The following is a 27752-nucleotide window of genomic DNA, read 5'->3' as shown; positions in this document are numbered from 1 at the left end:
TCCCTAAATAAATTGGTATTTTAATTAATTAATTAATGACACATTTAAGTAATTATTTAATTATTGTATTTATTTATTTAATTTTGGCACTTTCCGTCCTCCACGAATCACAGGTAACGTGGTGAAATGTGAGCTACACCCTGGACAGGTCACCAGTCCATCACAGGACCAACTTATAGAGACGAACAACCATTTACCAATGTACCATATGTAGTGTACCTCCAGAGGTGGTACACTGCGTTACTGTAATTGAGTAGGTTTTTAGTGTACTAGAGTCAAGCCAAATCAATCAAAATTTCCATGAGCTTTTAGTGTTAGTTTTTACAGCACATGTCGACCTTTGTAACTGTTCCCTTTGTTTGCGGCTTGTTAGCATTCATCCTGCCAGTCATGCTTCCAACATCACATGATGAATCGCTCATCTCCTGATTGTTTGCACGTGTCCATAGCCCATTTCATCTCTAAATGAGGCACTGATGGTGATCTGGAATAGACTTAAACAACAGCTTTGTAACTCGTCATAACTGGTACTGTTACTTTTATATGTAAAGTAACTGATTTTGAATTTAGTGCACCACAGTTAATGCAGCTACGAATTCATGTAGTGAATCGTGTCTGAACAGGTAACGTGATATAACAAAAAGATAAACATGTGAAGAAAAAAAAACACAATGTACAAACGAAGGTGCCTGAAAGATTAGCCTTTTCTGAGTCATGGGTGACTGTGACAAAGATTGTGGAAATACCTGTGTTTCAAAACCTGCATGTCCAACAGCACCTCCTCATCTGACAAAGACGTGACATGTGACATCATTTCTTTCATTTTTGAAGTCAGGTGCTTTATTTGTTTGTTTTTTCTTTGCTCCAAAGGTGACTCCTGTATCAATGAGTATTTATTATTTGAATACTTTCACCCTATTTTAACATTGACAGATAAATGTGAAAATGAGATAAAAAAAAATCACAATTTTAATGAGAAGCATGTCTACCGTGCTATAAAGTAAAAGGATTTTATGTTTCAAAATCAGGTGAGACAGATATAAATTATACAGACTGTGCAACGCATCTGCTCTGTCTGACAGAAACACGTGGACCACCTGTTGCGTAACAATAACTCATTCCGTACTTTGCACAAACTCTGTACTTATTGGTTTTACCCACTGGTTCTATGCTAATTTAATGTCATTTTTTTGCACACGTTTGCACAGAATTTCTCATTTGAACTGATTATTTATTGTCGTACATCTGGATATATACAGTATATACATTTTTTAATTCCTTACTTGTACAGCTGAGGCCTTTTTGCCTGAGGCCCCCCAGAATCTAGGATCCTCTCCTGGTGGGTAAAATGGATTGGTTCAATGCAGAGGTTAAATTCATCATCACCTTTTGGTGTGTGTGCAAATAAAAGAAACAATTGTCATTCTTATTCTAGAAGAGGCAGCATACTTGAGTGCCATAAATCTATCTTTTGTTTTGCTACAAAAGATGTACCAAAAAAAATCTGAAAAGCCTGACTAGCCGGTAGGTTACGTGACAGATTTTTGTGTTGACAGCAGCAATGCTTTCAAATGTTGCAAACCTGTTTCTGTTATTAAAATGTGTTGTCGTCACTGCGAATAACTCACCCAGTAACAGACAAACGCGCTCATTTTTGCTCAGAAACCGGACAGCCTCTGTGACAGACGGTAAGCATCAATGTCATTTTCATATCTTCTTCGACATGAAATACAATTCACAATTGAGTGAAAAATCTGTATATAGTATATAAATTGTATATGGTACATTTATTCCATTTTACTTTTAATATTTAGAATCACTTCAATTGTTTGTGATAATATCTCTTGTTTTAAGGTTGGACCACGAGGATGAAAGGCTTCATTTTCCTTGTGATGAACTTGGCAGTTTCATCTACATTCAGCCAAATACAAGTAATGTTTTTTTTTTTCTTTTTTAACTCCAATCTTTCGTCATGTCTTTCAAAACACATTTAGAGTGGACTACAGATCCGTTATAAATAAAAGATTCATTGTTAATGCAAACTTTAAAATGTGGAGTATCTTGCAGAACTATGACCACTTAAATGTTCTAAATTCAAATGTTTAATTTGAGGTTTTTACATGTAAACTAGTGTAGTCACAGTCGTTGTAATGTTCCCCACTGATGACATTTTACAACAATGTGATGTGTCCTGTTTTTCTTTTCTTTTTTTTCCAGAATACACCAACATTCCAGAGTAATATTATTACTGGTTTTCAAAGATTATTTTCACTTGATTAGTTTCAGTTTAACAGGAATCATCTCATCTCACCTCTTTTTCTTTTTTGCAGAATGGACAACCGACGACATTTTAGAAATAAACCATGGTAACATCTAAAAATATCAATCCATGAAATCTGTCAGCTTTATATTTGACATAGCAACTTTTCCACGGCTTCATAGAAATATATTGCCAATATCCATAATTATGCTATTACTGTATGACCACTAATTATTGTTCTGCTTATCTTGTGCTCAGGAAAAGATGATATTATGGTGCCAAAGTTTCAAAGGAGTTCTGTTAGTGATGTCAACAGACTGTGGACCTCCCCTATCGCCTATGTGTTGGATGAAAGCCTTGGTAAATGCTTTTTTTTCTATGTGATCAAATACCTGAGCATGTAGAGAGAATCAGTGAGTGTGAGTGAGCAATATACTGACATTGTCATCTTCTTGTTTTTTTTAATAAAACTATTTAAGAAATCAATGCTAAAGCAGTCATCCTGAAGGCCTTTGAGCAGTTCCGGTTGAAGTCATGCATTGACTTCAAACTCAGAGACTCTGAAGAGGATTACATCATTGTCAAAAAGTTAGATGGGTATGTATTGTTTATGTTTGTGTCTTTTACCCTTACAATTTTTGATTAAAAAAATGTTTTGCTACTCGTAGTCTGTCTGCTCTTCTGGTTTTTGGGTCGTTGAAAACTGAAGTGCGAAAGATAGAAAAGGTTTGATGTTGAAGTTTTTGTTCACTCTTAATCACGATGGGTCTTTGTTACATTTAGACTCTTTCCATCCTGGTCAGTCTCCCATTCTGAGCATGACTGGCCTTGCTTAGGTGTTAAAATGGGTTGTGGTTGTGGACGTCGTTGAGGACAATGAGTGTCAATGGAAAAGTATTTTCCGTATTATTTTAAGCATTTTCAAGACACTATGTGCCAGCCAGGGTCCAACTTGGTTAGCTAATGCACAAAGGGGAAAAAAAGCAGAAGAGAGAAGTACCTCTGCACAGAAGTGTTTTTTTTTTCTCTATAAAGGCTCCCAGCATAATACCAGTCAGCCTCAATGCTGCTCTACAAAATCGGAGAGAGTTCTGATTGATTTATTGAATGTTTTGTACAACGCAGTACAACCCTTAAAACTGTGTGTGGATCTACCTGAAACCTTACATTTTCCAAAATATGAAAGCATCTTCTTTTTCTGTTTTAGATGTTTCTCATACGTTGGGAAGGTGAGTGGTGAGCAGGTGCTCTCCATTGGCCGATTCTGTGATGGGATTTCCACTGTTGAACACGAGTTTCTCCATGCTCTCGGCTTCGATCATGAACACAACCGATTTGACAGAGACAACTTTGTGACCATTGACTTTGACAACATCATAACAGGTTTAATTATTTGCACTATTTTATTATTCCCATAATATAACATACGTATATATATAATTATATAATTTCTTTACCTGGAAAAAGGTGTCATGATCCAAGATTGTCAACCAGTCAAAATGCAACCATGACCCAGGGCTTTACCATTCCAAACCGTAGCCTACCGCACTGTACCAAACCAAACCATACTATGATGGAAACACAGCACATCAGTTCAACTGTTCATATGAACCCCAATTTGAGTGACGATCGGCATATGCCAGCCCTGTCGTTTGGAATGATTTTTTTCCCCAAATGGGCTGGATCGGACCAGAGTTTTTGGATTGGCATGTTTATATGACATATTTTTATTCCAATCAGGCTTTTAAAGTATTTTGATTACTTGAGTCCATGTAAACATAGCTACTATCTAAACTTGCAGGAATACTTTTATAAATGCGATATTTCCCGTCCGAGACCTCGATTATGCAAAAGGTCTACCACAGAAACAGTGCAGCAATAAAAGTATTCTTGCAAGTTCAACTTGTTTCATTTAATATAGCAGATACAATAGCTATAAAATTAGGAATGATGAAAATTTGTCAGTCAAATATGTGATCATTGTGAAAGGTTTGGGTCCAAATAATAGTAATAATAATTAGTGAATGATGTTGATCTCTTGTTTTTTTCACAACAGCATAATTTAATTAATGGTTTGATTTGATGTAATTTACATCACATAGGTTTGGATTTCAACTTTGAAAAAGTGAACAGTGAAGATTATTCTGATATGGGAGTCCCTTACGACTATTGGTCAGTGATGCATTATGGCAAATCTGCATTCAGCAATGGTAATGGGAATACAATTAACAGCAACGACCCAAAGTTCGAGGATGTGATTGGTCAAAGACAGGACATGAGTCCCAGTGATACTCTGGAGCTGAACCGCCGCTACAAATGCAGTAAGTGCTTGGACATAAGTAGTATAATTCCTTTTTAATGAATATTTATTGTTTGATTGAATGAATAATTAATTGGTTTAATACACAAAACACAACATGTTGTTATACACTGAAAATAAATTGTTGGCAATGTTTCACTTACAAGAAACAGGTTTTCTAGACAATATTGTAAAGAAAAAACTGTTATAAAAATGATTCACATGAGACCATTATCAACTGTATGGTTAAACTTTTAAAACTTGGAAAACTTTTATCCATGGTGATGTGTAAAATGTGTACAGCAGCTAATTTAAGCATTTAAAAAGGTCACCACAATCCCAGTTCAAATCGGTGCAACAGACCAAAACACCAAACAGAAATAGAAACAGTTTGCGGCCTGGAAATTATCATTTATTTTATATACTGGCTGCGCCAATATTTCCAGTGAAGCAATTGAACATGTTTCCTTGATTCTGGTTTTTATTTTATGTTTTAATATAATACATTTCTTAGAGATTTCACCTTTAAATTAAAGTTTTTATTTTTTTCAATTATTGAATAAGACTGAGCTCATTAGCAAACCAAATCAAACCAACCATTACATTCATTCATTCAGGTGATTAAACAATTGAACAGAAATGTCTTGATAGGGAAAATAATATAATGCACATCACAAATAAACCACTACCTGCAAAACAGATGTCTGAATTATAGTTACAGCACGCAACTTGTTTACCGTTGATTGACTGAAAATGCACTGATACATGCAATCGTCCTAAATCCCTTCTTCACTCACCTCTACAGAATCATCCCTTGCATTTAAGATGTACTGTGGCTTCTCCAAGATGAATATGTGTCAAATGAAACACTGTTCAAATTCTGAAGTTGAATGGGAATTGGTAACAAATGCAGAGGGCGGTCCATACTCTGACCACACTAGTCTACCCACAGGCCTTGGTCATCATGGTGGTGAGAAACTTCAACTTTTCTGTCATCTACATGTTTAATTTAATAAATACATTTAGATATCTGTGGGGGGATCATTACCCTGTATCAGTTGAGGGACCATAAAAATGGGCCTTTTGTATCAGTTATTGGCTATCAAAGATTAATAACATTAGCAATGAAAATATTAATTTTATAATCATGATTTTACTTAATAAAGGTCATTGGGGCACCACCCTTCGAAAGAAGGGAAAATATAGTTAATTCACTGATTCAGTCTCATGAATTTAGGTGATTAACAATTTAGGTTATGATTAACAATTAACTTCATAGTGCCACAACAATTGTTAGCTTGAAATGAAGGATTGGAGTTCAGTATATCACAAAAGTGAGTACACCCCTCACATTTTTATACATTTTTGAAGAAATGACACTTTGCTACAATGTTAAGTAGTCAGTGTACAACTTGTACAACAGTGAAAATTTGCCGTCCATTCAAAATAACTCGACACACAGCCAATAACGTCTAAACTGCTGGCAACAAAAGTGAGTACACCCCTAAGTGAAAGTGTCCAAATTGGGTTTAGGTCTGGAGACATGCTCGGCCAGTCCATCACCTTTACCCTCAGCTTCTTTAGCAAGGCAGTGGTCGTCTTGGAGGTGTGCTTGGGGTCATTATCATGCTGGAATACTGCCCTGCGGCCCAGTTTCCGAAGAGAGAGGATCATGCTCTGCTTGAGTATTTCACAGTACATGTTAGCATTCATAGTTCCCTCGATGAACTGTAGCTCCCCAGTGCCAGCAGCACTCATGCAGCCCCAGACCATGACACTCCCACCACTATGCTTGACTGTAGGCAAGAGACACTTGTCTTTGTACTCCTCACCTGGTTGCCGCCACACACGCGTGACACCATCTGAACCAAATAAGTTGATCTTGGTCTCATCAGACCACAGGACATGGTTCCAGTAACCCATGTCCTTAGTCTGCTTGTTTTCTGCAAACTGTTTGCGGGCTTTCTTGTGCATCAACTTTAGAAGAGGCTTCTTTCTGGGACGACAGCCATACAGATCAATATGATGCAGTGTGCGACGTATGGTCTGAGCACTGACAAACTGACCCCCCACCCTTTCAACCTCTGCAGCAATGCTGACAGCACTTCTACGTCTATTTTCCGTACACAACCTCTGGATATAACGCTCAGCGCGTACACTCAACTTCTTTGGTCGACCATGGCGAGCCCTGTTCTGAGTGGAACCTCTCCTCTTAAGAAAAGTTAAGTCTTCCCAACTCCCTCAAGTGAGGCACCTGGGCATGAGTGTTTCTGAGAGACTGCACTTTATATTCACAATATCAAAAACGTTTGTTCCTATATTAGACCATGGGTTTTCTGTCCATGTCTGTCCAAGTAATAGCCACAATTACCAGTGGGTAAATCATCATCTCATTTCTTTAGATCTGTCATAAAATAGATTCTGGTCTTTTCTGAAATATCTACTAAAGGTGCACAGTAAGATTTTTATAGATTTGGCTTATTGTAGTTTGTAGAAGAATTGAGTTGTATTGAATTTAATTACATTGAACCAAACAAATCTAATCCCTCCATAGGTAATAGGGCTATTGTGAATTTAATCCAAGCCCATATATGTGGATGCATATAGAGTCATCCTATAAGTGAGAGATGCACACCCCTAAGCATTAGACAAATTAATTTTGGACACCCTCTTAGGTCGAGATGACGGTTACTTCATGCATGCTAGCACAGTAAGTGGAAGAATGGGAGACTCTGCCCTGCTGGAGACCCACAGGATGACCACCACCAGGAAGTGTAATGTCAAGTGTCTCCAGTTCTACTATTACCACAGTGGACATGAGTCTGACGACCTCAACATTTGGATCAGAGAGTTTCAAAGTAAAAGGGACTCAGAAGGAAGTCGCCGCCTCATGGGACAGATCACCGGTAATGTTAGACTCCATGTTGATAAGTATCATCTTCCATAATTGGCATTAAAGACTCAGGTAAATCATGAAAATGTGATATTTCCTTCCTCCAGGTTCACAAACATGTCACTGGCGGCTCCACTATGTTACATTAACTGCCACCAAGGACTTCCAGGTGGAATTTGAGATTGTTAAAGGCGCAGGGATTTCCTCAGGTGGCTTCTCAATCGATGACATCAATCTGTCTGAAACAGAGTGTCCACATGGAGTCATGCAAGTGAATGATGTTGTGAAAACTTTCAACACAACTGATGTACAATTCGTATTCGGCCCAAGGCAATACACCCAAGTGGGCTATGCTTACAGGACAGTAGTAGCAGGATATGACGAGTTTGTGGGAATGGGTATACAACTTGTGTCGGGTAAATATGATGACCAGCTGGAGTGGCCTTGCCCATATAGGCAGGTGGTTCTTCAAATAGTGGATCAGACACCTGATCTCCAGCTGCACATGTCCAAGGTTTTAACCTTCACTACTGACCCAAACGTGAACACTTCTGCAGGTAAATTTAAAAGAACAATTAGCAATTAATTCAAATATACAGTCAGTGTACTTCATGATATGCCACTGTATTTTCTCTGGACAGTGACTGTCTGGTATGATGATCCTCGCAAGACTGGAGATAACATCACCACTGAGAACAATGAGACTTTGTATGTCGGACCAGTGAATGGCTTTTTCATGCTCAGCTTTGAAAACCTGATATCCAGAGACTTCATTAAGGGAGGAAATGCCATGTTTGCCTATCGCTTCCAAGGCAAGCTGATTGAAAATTATTTTCTTTGTTGACCTACTTGTAAAATGTTACGTCACAAAACACTTTAATGTCCAGCATGGTAAGACTGCAACTGTAACAATGGATTCCTACACACATCCCTCCTTTTCCCAAACACATTGGCAAACTCAAGAGGCCTTTGTCTACCAGAGAGAATGTTGTCCATGTGTTTGGAAAGCTTCCTTCATAAATCATGAAGTGTATGCTCTGGCTAGCTTTTCCATTTGGAATGCAAGATGGTGGTGCAAGATCACAGCATCTATAATGTAATGTCCTTGCATAGAATAAATATAAAAGGCTCATTTTATGGCAATGTTTCTCAATCCTGGTCTTCAAGACCCACTGTCCTGCATGTTTTAGATCTTTCTCTACTCCCGCACACCTGATTCAAATGGTCAGCTCATCAACAAGTTCTGCAAAACTCTGGTAACGTCCCATTCATTTCAGTCAGGTTTGTTGGAGCAGGGAAACATGCAGGGCAATGGGTCCCGAGGATCAAGATTTAGAAACACTGTTCTATGGCACACTTACACAAAAATATGCCACCCTCAATGTTACACACTGGACAATTAAAGCACTTTTACTGTGGGTGTAATGGCGCTTTTCCATTATACAGTAGAGCTTGAATTGACTCTATTGACTTTTTTTTTTTGCAGAACCTGGTACCTGGTGCTTTGTTGGTACCTGTTTTGGCGAGGTTCCAAACAATACTAAAATGTGAAGTCAACAGACTGCCAGCCACAGATTGGAAGAGAGTGTCGGAGCGGGAAGAATCATGCGCGTCACACTCATGGATCTTCCAGTTCCGACACAATGACCAAATCAAATGATGCTTAAAAATCCCAAAAAAATGCTTTAATCTCCAACCTTTAGTTATAATGATATTGATATAATGATGATACAATGTGCCTGATACCAAACCATGTAGAGTTGAGTAGAGCCAAGTAGTGCTAGAAATGTATGATGGAAAAGCACCATGAGTTTAGTTGCACAATTATATTGAAACTTTCTTTGTTGTAGATATCACTCCTCTAGTCAATGGAAGCGATCTACCTTGTAATCCTTGGACACCAATGAAAATTACTTATCCTCCTAGGGGTGTGGATTATGGCTCATGCTCATCACGGTAAAACATTATGTCAATTTTACTTAATAGTACTCAGACAACTTCTCATTTTGAAGCAGTTGAAGTTGAAAGACAAATGTCGAATTGTTATATAATGAAATGTCTTTCACAGGATTTTACCCACCAAACAACCAACAACTGATGACAGGTATTTGGATTTACTCGCACATTTTACACTTGTGAAATTGGTTAGAACAGCAGCCTAGTAGTAAAGCTTGAATCTAGCTAGCAATGGCTAAAGTTTGACTAAATGCAACTGATATGTCACAACCTTTCCTGTCAAAGTGTTATCTGTCAATCATCCAGTCCAGGAAATGTCTTCATCCACATGAAGATTTGTGTAAGATTTTCTCACTCTGTGACCCATTAGCGTTTCAGTGCTCCCACAATGTTGTTTCCATGTGGATAAAACACAGATATGCTAACCCGTGTGTCAATTTTTATAAAATGTGTCAATTTTCATAAAATGTCATAAGATGTCACAAGCACTGTAAAAAGTAAGGTTTCCCTACAAACATTTGTAGGTAAAAGCCTATACATACTCCACAAGAACAGAGAAATGAGTTCTCCCTCCCACGGCTGTGAGAAATTAATGATGCCATTATGTTCTTGCAGCCCTTGTTTGGGAGTTCTTGCAGCTTGTTCTTGACACATCATCTGGGCAGAACTCAGATGATGTACTCATTCCCTATGAGGATTGAAGTATGACATTTCCTGGCCAGAACTACTTTGTTCTTGTTCTTGCCACTGTCGTGTTGGTATTTTGAGATATGAGAGGAAACTTCTATATCGTTAAAAGGTTTATTGTTGAAGCCCCTAAGTGAAACTAAAGCCAAGTTAGTTTAAAGCCAAGTTATTTGACCTCATTGGAGTAATTTGTGTGCCAGTTACAGACATTCACACTGGTCAGAAAAAGAAAGCCTTGTCCTATTGAGGCAGAACCTTATTTCTGAGGATCTGGTTAAGTTTAAGGCTGAGATTCCTAGGTTAAATCCTAGGTAAATCCTAGGTTGAGTTTAAAGTTAGGCATTAACTGGTCAGGATAATGCTTTGTTTAGGCTATTCAAATGAATGGAAGTCAATGCAAGTGTTCTTAGAGGAATTTTTTTTATGAATGTCTGTGGTCAAAAGCTCACAAAATAACAATTCAATTGACCAATTGTTTTCCTTTTTGTTGTAGCATTTTTGGCTTTTCTCCCACTGTGGTGGCCTCTCCTGTCCTCACCATCCTGCTAGCACTGATGCTTATGATGAGATGATGTGCTTCACCTCCTATACACGACAGAGGAAAGATACTGGTCTCAGGGATATGTATATGTATATTCATGAAAATGTGTGTATGGTGCAATAATAAGTGGTTGGATCATACTTCTATTATTAATTATGCTAAATAAGACTTTTGGGGGAAATGCTGACATGATATAGGATTTAATGCAATATGGTTATTGTTTTTCTTTTAATTAATAGTAATTGTACACTCTGTATGTGTTATGTTCATATGGAAACTATAATACAATTACATACATTTAAACATTCTGGCCTGGTTATTCATATATACATTATATTTTTTTTAAATTGTATATATATATATATATATAGTGTGTGTGTTTGGGTGTGTTTGAATGGTCACGCTTTTTTTTTTTTTCTTTTTTTTCACCTGTCCTGTCCAGTACCCAGGACATGTAATATGATTGACTGCATGCCTTGTGGTGTCGGACAGATTTGATATGTGCAGGACGAGTCTGGGATACTCGGAACTGCAGTATTTTTATTTATTTGTTTTATGATTATGTAATCGGGCCGCCGGACCGGACAGGGGGACAGGGAGTGGACTGACAAGGGGATGGGGAGTGAGCGGGGAGGAGGAAGGCTGGGGGGGTGGGAGAGAGAGAGAGAGAGAGGGAGAAAAAAGAAGAGAGAAAGAGAGCGAGAGGGAGAGAGAGCGAGAGAGAGAGAGAGCAAGGTGGACAACAGTAAAATGCATGGGTTAGTACCATTGAATTGAAATTATATAAAGTAGACAGAACATACCTGATAAGACAGAACATTGACAACTTTAGGATGACATTAGTGTGTTAGTAACAGGTTAATAACATTAAACAGTTGAAATTATTTAGCGTATACAGAACATACTTTCAGATACAGTTTCTATAGTAATTGTTAACGACCACATCAAGAGAGTATGTCCGGGCTTACAACAGTTATATCAGTTAAATTTAATTTATCTTAGCGTGTTAGTGTGTGTGTGCGTGTGTGTGTGTGTGTGTGTGTGATCGCGCATATCAGTGTATATGTGCAAGGGTTGTCATTAGGTGTGATTGGAATCTGGGTGGGGGACTGTGCCAATGTCCGGCCAGTCCCCAGCGACGGGCCGAAAATCATCCAGGCACCTAGGGCGCCCAGTAGCCGTACAGGGCAGGAGAGGCCCACAGCCACCACCCCCAGGATAGCAATGCATCCATCCCGCAGGGGGCCAGTCGGAGGAATGCGGGGGGGAAGCCCCCCCCACCCAGGGCCGACCCGAGGGAGCCGACGGCGACAAGACCACGGACAGAGGCCAAGCCACCCCACACCCAGGCAGGCCGCAGAGGCCCAGGGTCCCCGCACCCAGAGCCCGAGCAGAGCCCCCCCCAGACCGCCCACCGGGGAGGCACGGCCAGATACCCACCACAGCCACCCCCACTGCCCCCCAGAAGCCAACCACATGCCCCCCAGCCCAGGGAGGGACAGGCGGAGGCCCACATAGGGCCACCAGCCAAGGGGGCCACCAGAGACGGAAGAGAGGCAGACTCCCGAGCCGGTCCAGACCCCCCAGGTAGAGGCGGGGCCAGTGGTCCAAGGACCCGCCGCGCCCAACCCCGTGGTGCCCCGGAGAGGGGTCCCCCAACATCCAGGAGCGTAAGCAGACTGCCGCCCACCACAGCACCTTCAGGGAGGTGCGTCATGATGGGCCACAACCATGCCTCCCGGACACCCCCCAGACCGAGCGCAGGGGACCTGCCCTAGGAAATATAATCAATTAGAGGTGTCCAGGTCAAATCAAATATAGGTAATTGTTTCTTTATGGAAGCAGACATTCTCTCCATAGAGATGTGATCTAAAATGGAGAATGGTCACTCTTACTATTGTGCCATATGAGAGGGGTTGGAAGCGACACTTTTAGTGATATATCTGTTGCATTTCTACCGATATCTTCTCTGTCAAAGCAACCTGTTAGACAGTGATGCGATTTACAGTCAAACAGATTTTACTTTACTTTTTTGTTTTTGTTTCCGTCACTTAAAATAAAAATATATAGTATATTAGATTACAAGACAGTGAACTGTGTAAAGTGACCTCTACCCATATGCGGGTCTCTGTAAAGTCAATCAGCCTGCAGTATTTTGGGAGTGTTGGGTAAAAGCGAGTACTTGCAGCCTCAGACTGCAGACACTCAGGTTTGACTGCCTATATTTGTCACTTTCCACTGGGTGTCACTTTCCCTTTTCGGTGCCATTGTTAACCTTTTAATTGTGATTTACAGTAAAACACAACTATGAGATAGTAACTCATAATTATAAGATTCAAATAGCGTATTTCCACCAGCTCTACTCGCCACGGCACGGCTTAAGTAGCATTTCCACTAGCATAGTACTTGGTACCAAGTAATCCGCCGAGGTTCCAAAAGCGTGCTGAGTAGGTATTATGCGATCATTGGTCAGACTGCCGGCCACTGACTGGCTAGAGTGCCGTCACAGGAAGAGACGTCCGACACAGAAATCAAGCCGAACAGCGCCGAATTGTAGATCAGTTAAAACTACTTAACAATCCTAAAAGCGTGGGTTAATCTCCAGCAATGAACAGGGAAATGTCTATATTTAACAGAGAATTCTGGTGTATTTAGGGACAGCACCGCCAATCGAGAGCGGCATCACAGACCCTGCCGCTGTAGCCTGTGGAGTAGGAGTCTGTGCTCCAGAGACGTCTGACACAGAAATCAAACAAACAGTGCCAAGCTGTAGATCAGTTAAAACTACTTAACAATCCTAAAACCGTGTGTTAATCCCTGACAATTACCGGGGAAATGTCTAAAATCTCAAATTAGTGCAGATGCAACCTAAACCGTGCCACGTAGTGTCGTATCGTGCCGTGCTGAGGCGAGGCGAGTAGAGCCGTTGGAAATATGCCAAAAGTTGCAATTATGAATCATTGAACTAATTATATCTGAAATATAATTTCTATCTTTATTATCTAAAATAACAATACATTTAAAATGTTTGGTTGGTCATTTTGTACCTATCCCTAACCCTCAAACTGTTGGTTTGAGCTTCCAAGATGGTCCACTTCATCCCCATCACGGTTCTGGCAGGAATTCTGCACCCTGCTGGGAGCCTCTGTCAGTCTCTCCTCTGGCTACCACCCCCAATCCCATGGCCAGACGGAGAGGCTGAACCAAAAATTTAAAACCTGCCTGTGCTACCTTGTCACCCAGAACCCAGCAACCTGGAGCGAGCACCTCACCTGGGTAGAGTATGTGCATGCCCACCGGTCTGTCTACTTTTCAAGCAGCCTACGGGTACCAACCTCCGCTGTTCCCAGAGTCTGAGAAGGAGGTGGTAGTGCCGCCACTCATGTTACATGTTAAGTGTCTTTAAGTGTCTGTGTCAATTTGTTTAGTTTATGTGTACTCCTGGTTTTATTTTGGTGAAGGGTTTTTCTGTCTTCCTGTCTGCACGTCATGTCTTTTCTGGTCTTGTTGATTCCCTGATTGTCTGCACCTGGTGTTAATCAGTTTGTGCTCCTTTAAATACGCTCTCCTCTCTTTGTCTTGTGCCAGTGCATGTTGTGCGTATCCTCGTCCTGCACCTCACGATTGCCATGGCAGCATCATTGTGTTACCTGTTCCTGGCTCACTCTCGTCTGACCCTGTCTTGGAATTATAACCTGACCTAGAGTAAGACTTTGATTTGTTTAAATAGGGTTTTGATTGAACAGAGATCTCTATCTCAAGCTTGTGCATTTGGGCCACACAGTGTTTGAGTGCGTTATGGCCTTGTGGTGAAAAAAAAAATCTTCTTTTAACAGGAAGGAAACTGACAGAACCAGACTCAATGAGGACAGAGGATAGGTGAAGGATAGAAGAGTAGCGGTGGTGGTGTGTGTGAGTGAATGGTTGTTCATCTCTGTATGTTGGCCCTGTGATGGACTGACGACCTGTCCAGGGTGTTCTCCACCTTTCGCCTTATGTCAGCTGAGATTGGCACCAGCAGTCTACTGTGGAGGATAAAGTGTTAGACGATGAATGTATATTTTTGCACTCTAATCTTGATAGATCAGCCAACAAGCCTAATGTCACCACTGCCTGTCTTTTTTTATTTGGGGCAATAAAAGTCACTTTTACCAGAATCATCAGTCTCTGCTTTGAGGTCCACACAATATGATGCTGGCAATGTTGTGAACAGAGGAAGAAGTTTTATGAATCCTTTGAGATTTTTTTTTATATTCTGGTCTTGATCGAAGATTTAGTATCCATCCTCACTAACTCGAACACACCAACCAACAAAAATAAAATAATAAAATTTAATAAAAATCAGGCATAGAAGGAGTGACCAACCCTCATGTTGACATTACAAGAAAAAGGTTTAAAGAAGGGTAAGACTATTAGGGCTGCATCTGTTGTCAATTATTTAATTAATTGCAAACTATTTCCATAATCAGTTAATCACTTTGAGAATTGTTTTCTAAATTTATAATTTTTTTTAAATGGGAATATATTCTGGTTTATTTGCTCCTGTATGAAAATTAACTAAATCTATTTGGTTTGGACAAACACGCTACTGAAATGCCCCTCACGCCCACTACTGAAACACAATAACATCGAGTATTAGATTGTACAAAATATGTCTGAAGCTGTCTACAAAGAAACAGATGTAAATGGCGCTTACGATTCCTTTTGCAAATATTTAAAACGCTGTATAATAGACACTGTCCTGTAAAGAAAAGACCATGGGAAACCATGGCTAACAAAAACATTGATAAATGCCTGCAAGAAGAAAAACACCCTGTATAGACAATACATGAGATTGAGGACGGAACAGTCAGAAAAGAGATACAAACGATATAGGAACAAACTAAATAGCATCCTAAATGATTGCAAGAAAGAATACTACAGTAATCTGCTAGCAGAAAACATGAACTATACTAAAAAACTATGGGATATTCTAAACAATGTGATCAAAACCTAGCTATCCTCTCTACTTCAAGGACAATAACACGAAGGAAGATAACAAGGAAATCATAGCAGAAAGATTGAATGAATTCTTAGTCAATGTGGGGCTGAATCTGGCGAAGAACATTCCTGACTCACTCCTTCACTGGGACCACACTGATAAGGACAGAGACAGAAACCCCAGCACAATGTTTCTCACCCCAGTGAAGGACAGAGAGATTAGACACCTGGTCAACAAATGCGTAGCAAAAACATCCACCGATGTAGATGACCTCGACATGAAGCCAAATTAGAAAGTAATAGATGACAGGGACATTTCCCACCAAAATGAAAGTGGCAAAAGTAGTGCCATTGTTCAAGAAAGGGGACATACACAAATTTGAGACTGGTCTGTAATTAGTAAATTTGTGTATGTCCCCTTTCTTGACAACTGTCAAAACTTCTGGAGAAACTATTTAACGATAGGCTAGACAACTTCATTAACAAACACAATCTGCTATATATTGATTGGATCATTTTATGACTCCGAGTGCCACCTGATGCTGAAACATGTTTATGTCAAAATGTCATACGAAAAAGAAAAGAAAAAAAAAAATTTAGTATGATGAAATTATGTATTGTACGATGAATATATGTATTCTGTGGGTAATGGGGGCGGGACTAGATAAGCTTTTGCTTCTCCCGCTTTCCGTTTCGGTTATGTGTATTGTGTGGACGACACTAAGATGATGGGTGATGATGAGTGATCTGACATGACCGAAATAAATAAACATACATACACATACATACTCTCATAATATTGAGGGGAAACAGGAGGAGTCAATTCTATTGTTTTAGTGTAGATGGGGCAGCATACAAATGCACAATAAAATAAATTAATGGTTCTAGTTTTCTTTTGCATTAGGCAATTCAGAGTCAGAGTTGAAAACTAAGGTAAATTCAAAGTGCTTAGCTAAAAGTAAAAAGTAAGAAAACAAATAAATAAAAAATAAAAATAAGCAGCTGACTAAACAGACACGGATACTATAAACTTTAACTACAAAAATGAATGGAAATAAGTTAAAAAAGAGAGTATAAAGTAAACATTTAAAGAATCAAAGAATATTAAAACACATTTGTTGGACACTTATATTAGTTGGTTATAATGGTGTTATTTTGTTTTCTTGAGCCTTTTTCTGCCCACACATTTATTTTGGATTGTCTTTCATGTTTTATATGCGTATACATTATATTTACTGTGTCTTATTAAAAGTAAATACAGACATTACAGGTTTGGTGTACCCTTGGAATGTCATTCAGTTGTAGACTGAACGAAACGAATGTTGAGCCCAATGAAAAACGCGCTACGTCACCAGAAGTGGGTCGTCCCACTTGCATTTCACCCAATAGCAGTCGACCTGACATACACATGAGCCAATCGCAACGCAAAACACTGGAAATGGGCAGGAACTTGTCAACTACGGTCACGGACGCTGTCGTGAACTTTACCGGTGTTCAACGAGACCCCACATCGTTAGCGTGAGTATTTCAACCGTACAATTACTCGAGGGCTTTAATGAAAAGATGATAATTGATGGAAATGACTTGCAAACCACTGGGTTCCCAAAATACCTTGTCTTTCATGTGTTGCTTAAAAGATCTCGTGGTCGACTCCACATGGCTACCTAGCAGTCAGCTAGCTAGCTCACCAGGCAACCAACCATGCTAGCTCGCATTAGCCTTCTCGGGATAAATACCGTTAGCGCTGAAGACTAATCTCTGTATGTGGACTCTGTCGCAGACGCGAAGTTACACTTTCATATTTAGTTACTACCACATGTTTTGCTGTGACATTTATTGACTCACCAGTCAGCACAGTTCGGGCCTTAGCTTTAAGCAGTCAGTGTGCTGTATGTGTTTATGTCTGCTGCCATGTACAGGAGGTCAGGTGATTGACGTTAGCTCAGCAGGTGTCAGGTGTGCCCAGGTGTGAGAACCGAGTCATGTTTCTTCAATTGCACAGTCAGTAGCCTTTAGCTGTGATTTACAGTGCATTTATATAATAAAGACAGTATTAGTGCATTATATGTTTGTAGTGTTTACTCCGAAAAAAACTTGATACTATATTTTGACTGATGTGGGGGTTTTTATGGCAGAGAAAAAAAGAAATCAGGGTATCTCAGTTCAGCTCAGCTCATTATTGTCCCTCAAGGTGAACATTGATTTGCAGTAGGCCAGCAAGACAGCATCAAAGGAATAAATGGAATTTAAAAAAAAAAAAACAGTATTTGTTTAGTCACTGTTCAAGTTGAGACTTAAGTCCATTTATTGCACCAGGGTCAAAGGAGAATTTAAACCTGTTGCTTTTAACCCTGGGGTCCTGATACAAATATAAATGCTCCACTACGCTAGTATTATTCAAGACATGCTTGGGTTATACATACACATGTTGTATAAGCTTGCTTATGTATAAGACTATATTATAATAATATAATAACTAATATTCAGCCACATAATTCCAATGCAATTACAATGATCACAGAACCATGTAGTCCGTGTGCACACTGCTCTGGCAGAATTGATGTTTCTGGACTGTAGTGCACTTGTACTGTAAGAAAAAATAATGCATGGACTAAATATTAAACACATTGATTAGGTAATAACAAAGAAATTAACTTATTAACTAACAGTAATGAGTAAGGTTGATCTTTTTTCAGTTGCATTACTGCCTTGTGCAATTTATTGGTAATTGGATAATTCATTTAATAATAATCGGCCATCACTGATTATTAAAAGTAAGGAAAAACTAAATTTGGTATGAAATAGAAAAAAAAATAGCTAAACTGTTATAATTTCAAAAGGTGAAGGGCTGCAGAATCACTGATTAAAAGCCCATTTAAGATGGTGATTTTTAATGAGGGGGGATTTCATAACTGTATGCAATGGATATGATCAATTAATCTATATTCGGGTAATTATTTGATTAATCAAGAAACAAGCTTTCTGAATTTGTTCAGCTTTTTTAGGCTTCTTTTTCGCTATTTAACAAAGAAATGATTAAAACTGTGTAAAAAACAAGACATTAGCGGGCTTGGTTTATAAGGCACTCTCTATCAAACTCTTTCAAAATCCTTTGATGACTTTCAAAAGGTAGTAGTGAAACATTACAGAATATTCACCCCCTTATGACTTTCTACAAAGCAAAGGTAGTAGCGAAACATGACTGATTTACTACGCCAGTGTGTGTTTGTATGCGTGTAAAATTGCTTTAAAACTTAAATTGCTAGCTTTTGTATGTACCTCGCCATCTTGCCCTGCCATTTTCTACTGCAGCACAGACGTCAAACCAGCCAAATCATATGTTTCTAGTTTTTCCGTTTGCTTGCGGGCTTCAAACATGGCGGTTGGGCACAGTGCCATTATTGACATTGTATAAGAAATACAAAGATGTCAGTAGAATGTGACAGGTGCATCACTTAACTGGCCGCTCCCACATGCCTAAAGACAGTTGTGCTAATGTTAGGAGAGGATACGCAAGGCAATGTGCCATGCACATGATGCATTACTTGAACTAGTTAAATAAATGTATTAATCTTCTATTTTGTTCTTATTGTGTTATTATATCAGAGTATGGGGAGTGTGTTGGCAGCCGCCTCCCCCAGTCCAGCCCCAGCTGCAGCTGGAGGTAGTCCAGGGGTCCCAGGACTGGTGTCGGTCCCTCCAGGGTTCACCATGCCCTCCGTGTCTTCCGTCCCTCCAAAACCTGGATCGGACCAGCAAAAATCAGATGCAGATTCCTCGCTTCCGAACCCAGGAACATATGAGGAGTGCCACCGCAAATGTAAAGGTTAGAAAATCTGCTTTTTTTTATTGTGACATAATAAGTCATTAAAGTATGTATGATTCTTGCTGATATCGTATCAGATCAATATTGGTATCGGCCAATACTCAAGGCTGCAATATCGATATCGTATTGGAAGTGAAAAATTTGTATCGGGACATCCCTAATTTTTTTTCCTCCTGATACAGATTCCGATACTGGTGTGTTATATAAAAAATATATATCATACTCAGAGGTTGCGCTAGACTTTTTCGTTGTCTGTCATTTTGACTGACAGGGTCATAAAAACCCCGTCATAATCAATTTTTACCGGTCACTTTAAATGATAATAATGACATATTCAATTGCATTGTTCATATTGCAGTGGAATATGAACAGTTCACCTGTGGCCTAAACGCACAGTCTCACACCTTCCTCCTGCTCCACATGGACTTGATTCGCGTGCCTGCTTGCGCGTAGTTGCGCGTGGTAGGAAATCCCGCAACATGCGCTCCTTCTGCACCAGTGGATCAGCTGCACCGGTCACAGACGCGCTCCAAAGCCTCCTGTCCATAGCTCTTTAACACGCTGTCAGCACTACAAGGATAGCGAGATGCATTGAGTACGGTGTCCAGGTCAGAAATTATGCTCAGATTCTCCGATGGGAATCTTTATTTTGTCGCACAACATTTTTCTATCCGCCCTCCTCAGCCAGGAGAACTCCCGCTCCCACTGAACTCGCCTAACCTCCTTACTGCCGCTGAGGCCAAGGGCTGAGTTTGTCCTTCATCTGCATCTATCCCTCTTTTTTCACCTCTTTTATCAACATAGTTTTTAGGGGTGTGAATTGCAATCTGTCAAAATGATGGATGGCTCTCAGATTTTTCCGTCACCGTTTTAAATAAACGGTCAATGACGGAAAATATTCGGTTAACGCGACCCCTGATCATACTACACCTGCATGACTGTGATATGATTATCATTGTGGTAAGGCCTGGCTCAGGTTAAAACATGAATGAATACAGCAAATGGAAACCATTTATTTTTACCAGTGATATGTTGTTCTGTTTTTCAGCTTGTACGTTTGTTTTCACTCTGGTGAAGGCACTGGCAAAACTTCATGTTTCCATGACGACTCACCAGGAAAGGATGTGCGTGACATGTTTACACGACTCCAGATTGTTAAAATGAGTCTCTGAAGTAACGCTAAACTTTCAAAACAGAGTCAAACATACGCAGGACACAGGTACGCTGGTTATTTGTAGCGCTGCCTTTTTCGTTTAATAAACGGACCGCTCCAGTTTGACTGTACATGCACTAATGGTGCTAACGCAGCTAGCAACGCCAACAGAGCTAACTGGTAAAAACTGCCAAACCACCAACATGATGAGCTAATGTTAGCTCCTTGTCTACAGGTGTCAGGTGATCGATTCTTCTTCACGCCAGCACATCGCAACTGTTTTAAGAGTATCAAAAAAGAACTGTGTCAGAGTTAGCATAGTTCTAATAAATTACGTGGATCAGTGCCTGGACTCCAGTACTCGCCGATACCGATGCCAACATTTTCGGCAGTATCGGAGGCATTTCCGATACTGGTATCGGAATCAGAACAACTCTACTGTTGAGTAACATGGCTGTTTTTTTTCCTGCTTTAGAGGTGTTCCCTCTGCAGATGGAGGGGGTGAGGCTATTGGTCAACAAGGGCCTCAGTAACCACTTCCAAGTCAGCCATACCATCACCCTCAGTACCCAGGGTGAATCTGGTTATCGATTTGGTTCCACATACGTTGGCAGCAAACAGACTGGACCAGCAGAGGTAATAAATAGTTTTCCAACAACCCCATCCCCAAATACGTCGATATATTTGTATTAAGGTTCATTTTCATCACACATGCCTGTAATCTGAAAAAATAAGCATTGACCACAATAGCACAATAGGAACATAAGTGCAGCTTATATTAAACAAGGAGCTGCACTTTGAGTTGCCCTGTGTATGAATAGTGCTATACAAATAAACTTGCCTTGCAGTGATTACTCAATTAATTGATTACTAAATGAATCGTCAATTGTTTTGATGATCCATTCTTTGGCTTGAAGTTTGGGATTCTTTTGATAATGAAAAGCTTTTTATATGTGAATATTTGCTGCTCCATAAAACAAAGCAAGCATAAAATATTATTTATTTGATTTGTGGACAAATTAAGACATTTGAGAACATCATCATTTCCAGGTTTCGGATTTTTTGACCAAACAATTAATTAAAAAAAATGATCAACAGATGAATCAATTATCAAATTAATCATCAACTATTTTGATGATCAATTAGACAGTTTGTGTGCTTTTAAAACATGTTTTCAGATTATTTTTGTGAATATTTTCTGGTTTCTTTGCTCCATATAACAAAGAAATTTAAAACGGAATAATGTTGGTCTGTGGACTAAACAGGACATTTGAGAACACCATCATTTCAAGCTTGAAGCAATCAATATTTTATGGACTAAAAAACAGCTGCTATCACAGTGGTAATAAAAAAAAACAACCTTGTACATGGTACATTCTAATAGAGCTGCAACTAACGATTATTTTCATAATAGATTAATCAGTCTATTATTTTCTCGATGAATCGTTTGGTCCATAAAATATCAGAAAACCTTAAAAAATGTTGAGCGATGTTCGTCAAACCGTCGTTTTGTCCACAAACCAAAATGATTCACTTTCAATGATTTCTTTGTTATCCAGAGCAAAGAAATGAAGAAAATACTCACATTTAAGAAACTGAAACAATCGGAAATCTTGTTTTACTCATGAAAAAAGCTTTGAACTGATTAATCGATTATCAAAATAGTTGTCGATAATGGTTTCAGCTCTACATTCTAATGCCAGTAATGATGAAATTGTGTCTTTAATTGTGGAAAACCCTGAAGCATACACAATATTTACACTGACACAAAACATGCTATAATCAAACTAAGCCTCAGTACTCTTACAGAGATTTAAATGTAATCCTTCACCTTCAAACTCACAGTGGTGTACTTTCTTCCCTCTAGTCTTTCCCAGTCATGGTCGGAGACATGGACAACACTGGCAGTCTCAATGCCCAGGTCATCCACCAGCTCACCAGTGCTGTGCGCTCCAAAATAGCAATCCAGGTACCACATTTTGTTTTTGAATAGTTGGATGCCTTTGGCAGGGGCGTCAAACTCACATGACCTGGGGGGCCAATGAGCATCATATTCTGGTCAAGAGGGAGCCGATGTAGAGAGAAAAAAAAGGTTCAATGGTGGGCGTTATGAGCTTAGAATTATAACACAATATTCCATCATGATACCGCAATAAAGATATTCATTTTGATATTTTACAAAACTTCTCTGTAAAAGTACAGAGCCCTGAAGGTGACATAGATACATGTTTTGACCCTTTCTATCACCCCATGTCAGCTGAGATTGGCACAGCACCCCCCGCGAAAATGGATTCTATCTATCTATCTATGCCTACATATATATTAATGTATATTGTATATGTATATGGGCCATTTTGCCAACATGATATTAAGTGGTGGGTCACATGCAATCGATTGGGTGGCTGCATGTGGCCCATGGGCCACCTGTTTGACACCTGCCTCCAACTGTTGTTAAATGTTAAAAGCAGGTCAGAGGTCAGATTTAAGCCCCTTTCAAGGTTATTTTAATGCCTTGGGTTAGGGTATTAATATGTATACTGTATATGCAGTACATGCTCAAAAAGATGACTTCACTCTTTTTATCACAATGAATGTAATGGTGGTATGCTATAAACAACCACAATTCTGTATTATAACACACACACACACACACACGTGAGGTCCAGGCCCAGTTTGTATTTGACTTATTTTATTCCTCTATCTAATAATAAGCCAATGAGCTGTTTTTGTTGGGGCGGAAAATGCAGTCGGTATTTCAAACACCTTAAAACACAACATTATAATTCAGGCATTTTCAATGATTTCAAGAACCCGTATGAAACCTGTTAATTAGAGAGATTAGATTTCCAATTTATGAGGATTGTTTTCTTAGCAATGTCAAGGGCAGTGGGGACTATACGTGATTTCTTTCTCTCCTTATTTAGTAAGTGAGGTCACCCAGGTCACAGAACAGGGATGAGATACCTGAAAAAGATGCTGAGACGTCTTCACAAACATACATAGCATGTTGCACATTTTTTTGAATTTAATGAGTTGTAGGTTTAGATGTTTTGCTCATTCAGAATTTAAAAGAAGAACATGTGAATATGTTGGTGGAAGAAAGTTGTAGATGAGATCATCCTCAGACCATTTTCACTAATATTGTAATTTTGATATCTGACGTTTGACTTGTGTTTGTTTTAGACTCAGCAGCACAAGTTTGTTAACTGGCAGTGTGACATGGAATATCGTGGTGCGGACTTCACCTCCACTGTGACGCTGGGAAATCCAGACGTACTGGTTGGATCTGGTATGATGAGTTGAAAAAAGGGGTGGACGATATGGGCATTTTTTTAATTTTTAAGTTTGACGATAATTCGCCAATATCCTTTAAAGGCGACATAGAATGCTTGTATCACACCATACAATGTACATACAATGTTAGTTATGGAGGTCTACTTACATATATTAACTTGTTTTCATGATTAAAAACCTCCTAATCGCTGCAAACGAGCCGATCAAAATATCTCCTCGCTGACGCTCTCGTCAGCCGCGCTGTTTCAGACCAAACAGTTGCTGTGATTGGCCAGCCAACGAGAGCTTTCCCACTGTCCTGTGATTGGCCAGGTACCTGGAAGTGACGTAATAGATAGGCCAGCTCTCAGATACACAGCTCCCCCTCTGGCACGGTGGATGCTCTGCATCTCAGCAGCTACAACGAGAGTAGTTCTTCTTCTTCTTCTGCGGTTGAATGTACGCAACCGGATGTGCCCGGACTAGTGCCCGCACCGGGAGGCGCTACGGTGGTGAGGATTTCTGATGACGACATCAAATTAAGGAAGTGTCGATCCGCTTCGCAGAGCCCAGGAAAACAATACAACACTATTTTCTCAGCAGTGGCTGAACTGTTTGTTCTGAAACTTTAGGGTTTCATAAACGAGGTAATGACGCAGATACACACACAAACGCAGCGTTAATTGGAGCTTCCGGTCTATGTGGCCTTTAACATTCAAGTATAAATGTAAAGACTTATAGCTGAAATACACTGTGGGAAACATTGAACTCTGGGTAAAGCGTTGGGTTAATTGTGCAGCAAACGAGAGCAAATAACTATTTCAAAGATTTAGTTGTGGGGGCTGGTGTCTCCATGTTTTCTTCCTATTTGATCAACCACGCGTGGCTTACCAGTGTGATACGCTAAATCCTGCTCACTGCTGCAGTAAGGAGGGCTTGTTTTCAAAAACAATATTATATTAGATAGCCTTTAATATATACAGTGTATAAATATGCATTTTGTAGTGATAATATATGACAGTTTCATATACCACAAGACTGCTGAAGCTGAAACGATTAATCGATTATTATTATAACTATTTTGATAATCGATTAATCGGTTTGAAGCTTTTTTCATGATTGAAACAAGATTTCCGATTGTTTCAGCTTCTTAAATGTGAATATTTCCTTCATTTCTTTGCTCTGGATAACAAAGAAATCCTTTTTAAAGGTTTCACAACTTTTCCTCCATCAGGCATTCTGGTGACCCACTTTCTCCAGTCTATCACACCAGCGCTGGCTCTGGGCGGTGAACTCGTCTATCACAGGAGACCAGGGGAAGAAGGAACTGTCACCTCCCTTCTAGGCAGATACACGGGTAAAAAAAGCTTATTGAACTGCAAAACTTGATGATGCTTCAGTACATATGTTGCTGTCTGGTGTATTGACTCCTCAAATAATCATCCAAAAAGTCAAATGAGCTTTCTTCTCATTATTTTCTTTTCAGGTGACAACTTTGTTGCAACATTGACATTAGGAGGTGCAGGAGCTCACGCGACATACTATCACAAAGCCAGCGATCAGGTAACAATAATGGGAAACGTGTGCATGGTGTTGCTGTGAAACAACGATGGCATAAACTCTAAAATCAGTGTTGTTTTGGGCAGCCATTCTAGATTTACTTTTAGTTTTAGTCTTTTGGACTAAAACGCTTATTAGTTTTAGTCACACTTCCGTCATTTCTATATGTGATAGTTTTAGTCACACTTCCGTCATTTCTATATGTGATAGTTTTAGTCACACTTCCGTCATTTCTATATGTGATAGTTTTAGTCACACTTCCGTCATTTCTATGTGATAGTTTTAGTCACACTTCCGTCATTTCTATATGTGATAGTTTTAGTCACACTTCCGTCATTTCTATGTGATAGTTTTAGTCACACTTCCGTCATTTCTATATGTGATAGTTTTAGTCACACTTCCGTCATTTCTATATGTGATAGTTTTAGTCACACTTCCGTCATTTCTATGTGATAGTTTTAGTCACACTTCAGTCAATCGTCTTGAAACAAGGACCAAGTCATTTTTAGGTTTTGATTGACAGATTACGCGCACAATAAGCAGAAATGTTGTGCACTCTGAACGTCTGACGAACCACATACTGACGTATACGTCCATTCTCGTCTCGTCAACGAAAACTCACACACGTCTCGTCATGTTTCCTTCGTCAAACATGAGGTGTTCATCTCGTCACTGTCTCGTTATCGTCATGAAAAAAAGGGGCATCAACAAAATTCTTACATTTGCCTACCTTTCTCCTCATACAGCTGCAGGTAGGAGTTGAATTTGAAGCCAACACAAGGATGCAAGACACCACGACATCCTTCGGCTATCAGCTGGACCTTCCAAAAGCTAACCTGCTCTTTAAAGGTACTGAAGGCTACATAGATTCTCCAACACACTTGGAAAGGAAGGGAGAGCAGAAGGATATTCAGCTGCAAAATGAAACTTCACCAATACGTCCTGCGAACACACTTTTACACACTGTACCTTAAGGGTGGTTGTAAATGGTACCGACTCATTGGGGCTTTTCCATTGTGCAGCTCGAGCACTGCTAGAACTGTACTAGGGCTCCATGTCCTATATTATTTGTGACGTGTTTGAAATGATGTCGTGGCAGTTCCGCTCACTTACTATGAAGTCATGGAAAACGATGTCCCTGATACCAAACTGAGATAGAAATGACAAACTTGAACTATCCTTTTGACAAGTGATTTGGACATTATGAAATAATAATTTCCTTAACCTTCGTCTCTCCACAGGTACGGTTGACAGTAATTGGGTGGTAGGTGCTACCCTTGAAAAGAAACTGTTGCCATTGCCACTCACACTGGCCCTCGGCGCGTTCCTTAACCACCGCAAGAACAAGTTCCAGTGTGGTTTTGGTGTCACCATCGGCTAGAGGCGCAGGGGTCTGCGTGGAGTGCATCACTGGCCACAGCTTGGACCGGCACAGAAAATCCCCGGACTGCGTTTTACAAATTGGATTCACAGACTCTCTTTCTTTGAGGCAGACGAGAGAGACAAAGACAAACTTCCAGAGGAGCCAGAACTGGCCAAAGCCATGTCTACATACTGTAGCACAAATGTCTTTTCCTTCATGGCGTATTGGATTTTACCCAGAAGCTAGAGAGATGTACGTCCGTGGACATCAGGTGATGCATGAGAAACATGTGATGTGGAAATCAAAAGTGGTTAGTTATAATATATGGTGATCATGTATGATGATTGAAATAAATGTGATGACTTTTTGTAAAATTGGATGTTGTAATTACTTCGAAGAACAGGCAACTTCACCAATACATTTAACACAATGTACCTCTTAAAACAAGATAGCCTAGTGAAACATATCGGTAAGACCGTTGTGAGTCATCTCCACCCACAACAACAACATATTAAGTCCATCAGTGTTTAGCACTGTGGCATTCCCATGCTGCACACAGGAAGTGATTTGTTTTATGTCAAGACAGATGGAGGCAACAGCAACGTTGTGCTAGTAAAGTGAGATGACTGCAAACAGGTCAGAGTTTGACTGAAAACAAGCTGTGTCCCAATTAATGGTCTGGATCTGAAGTGTGGATTTGATTCCATGGGCGGTCCCAATTGCCACACAAATCCCCGACTCCTTTTCATGCAGTTGACAAATTGAGCTGACATTTGCCCTTTTTTGAAGGATACATTTGTGTGTCCTTCACAATGGAGGCTATCCTAGACATCCTTGCGCACCAGCTGCAGAAGCTGTCCACGTGGCAGTAATGAAGGTTTGCCAACAGCCCAAAAAACCCAAAGAAGAGCAAGCAGAAGAGGCAACTGCATCATCATCATCATCATTGTCACAAATACTA

General features: G+C 39.8%; 2 protein-coding genes across 2 annotated transcripts; both read left to right on the top strand.

The window, feature by feature from the left end:
* Window positions 1-1606: 1606 nt before the first annotated feature.
* LOC131470771 (meprin A subunit beta-like) lies at window positions 1607-10943 on the top strand. The gene is made up of 15 exons (XM_058646719.1): window positions 1607-1688; window positions 1855-1931; window positions 2218-2236; window positions 2331-2366; window positions 2519-2620; window positions 2740-2857; window positions 3468-3643; window positions 4363-4581; window positions 5365-5529; window positions 7235-7465; window positions 7560-8009; window positions 8094-8264; window positions 9303-9408; window positions 9521-9556; window positions 10589-10943. Exons 2-15 carry the CDS (start codon window positions 1869-1871, stop codon window positions 10665-10667), a joined length of 1971 nt encoding a protein of 656 aa, XP_058502702.1. The 5' UTR covers window positions 1607-1688; window positions 1855-1868; the 3' UTR covers window positions 10668-10943.
* Window positions 10944-17055: 6112 nt separating this feature from the next.
* On the top strand, window positions 17056-27165 carry tomm40 (translocase of outer mitochondrial membrane 40 homolog (yeast)). The gene is made up of 9 exons (XM_058648822.1): window positions 17056-17134; window positions 19223-19442; window positions 21071-21231; window positions 22463-22564; window positions 23779-23884; window positions 25103-25225; window positions 25355-25431; window positions 26175-26277; window positions 26670-27165. The coding sequence occupies exons 2-9, from the start codon at window positions 19226-19228 to the stop codon at window positions 26807-26809; spliced, it is 1029 nt and encodes a 342-aa protein (XP_058504805.1). The 5' UTR covers window positions 17056-17134; window positions 19223-19225; the 3' UTR covers window positions 26810-27165.
* The last annotated feature ends 587 nt before the right edge of the window (window positions 27166-27752 follow it).

Source organism: Solea solea, chromosome 13 (genome assembly GCF_958295425.1).
Source record: "Solea solea chromosome 13, fSolSol10.1, whole genome shotgun sequence".
NCBI lineage: Eukaryota > Metazoa > Chordata > Actinopteri > Pleuronectiformes > Soleidae > Solea > Solea solea.
This window is presented reverse-complemented; position numbering and strand designations above follow the sequence as displayed.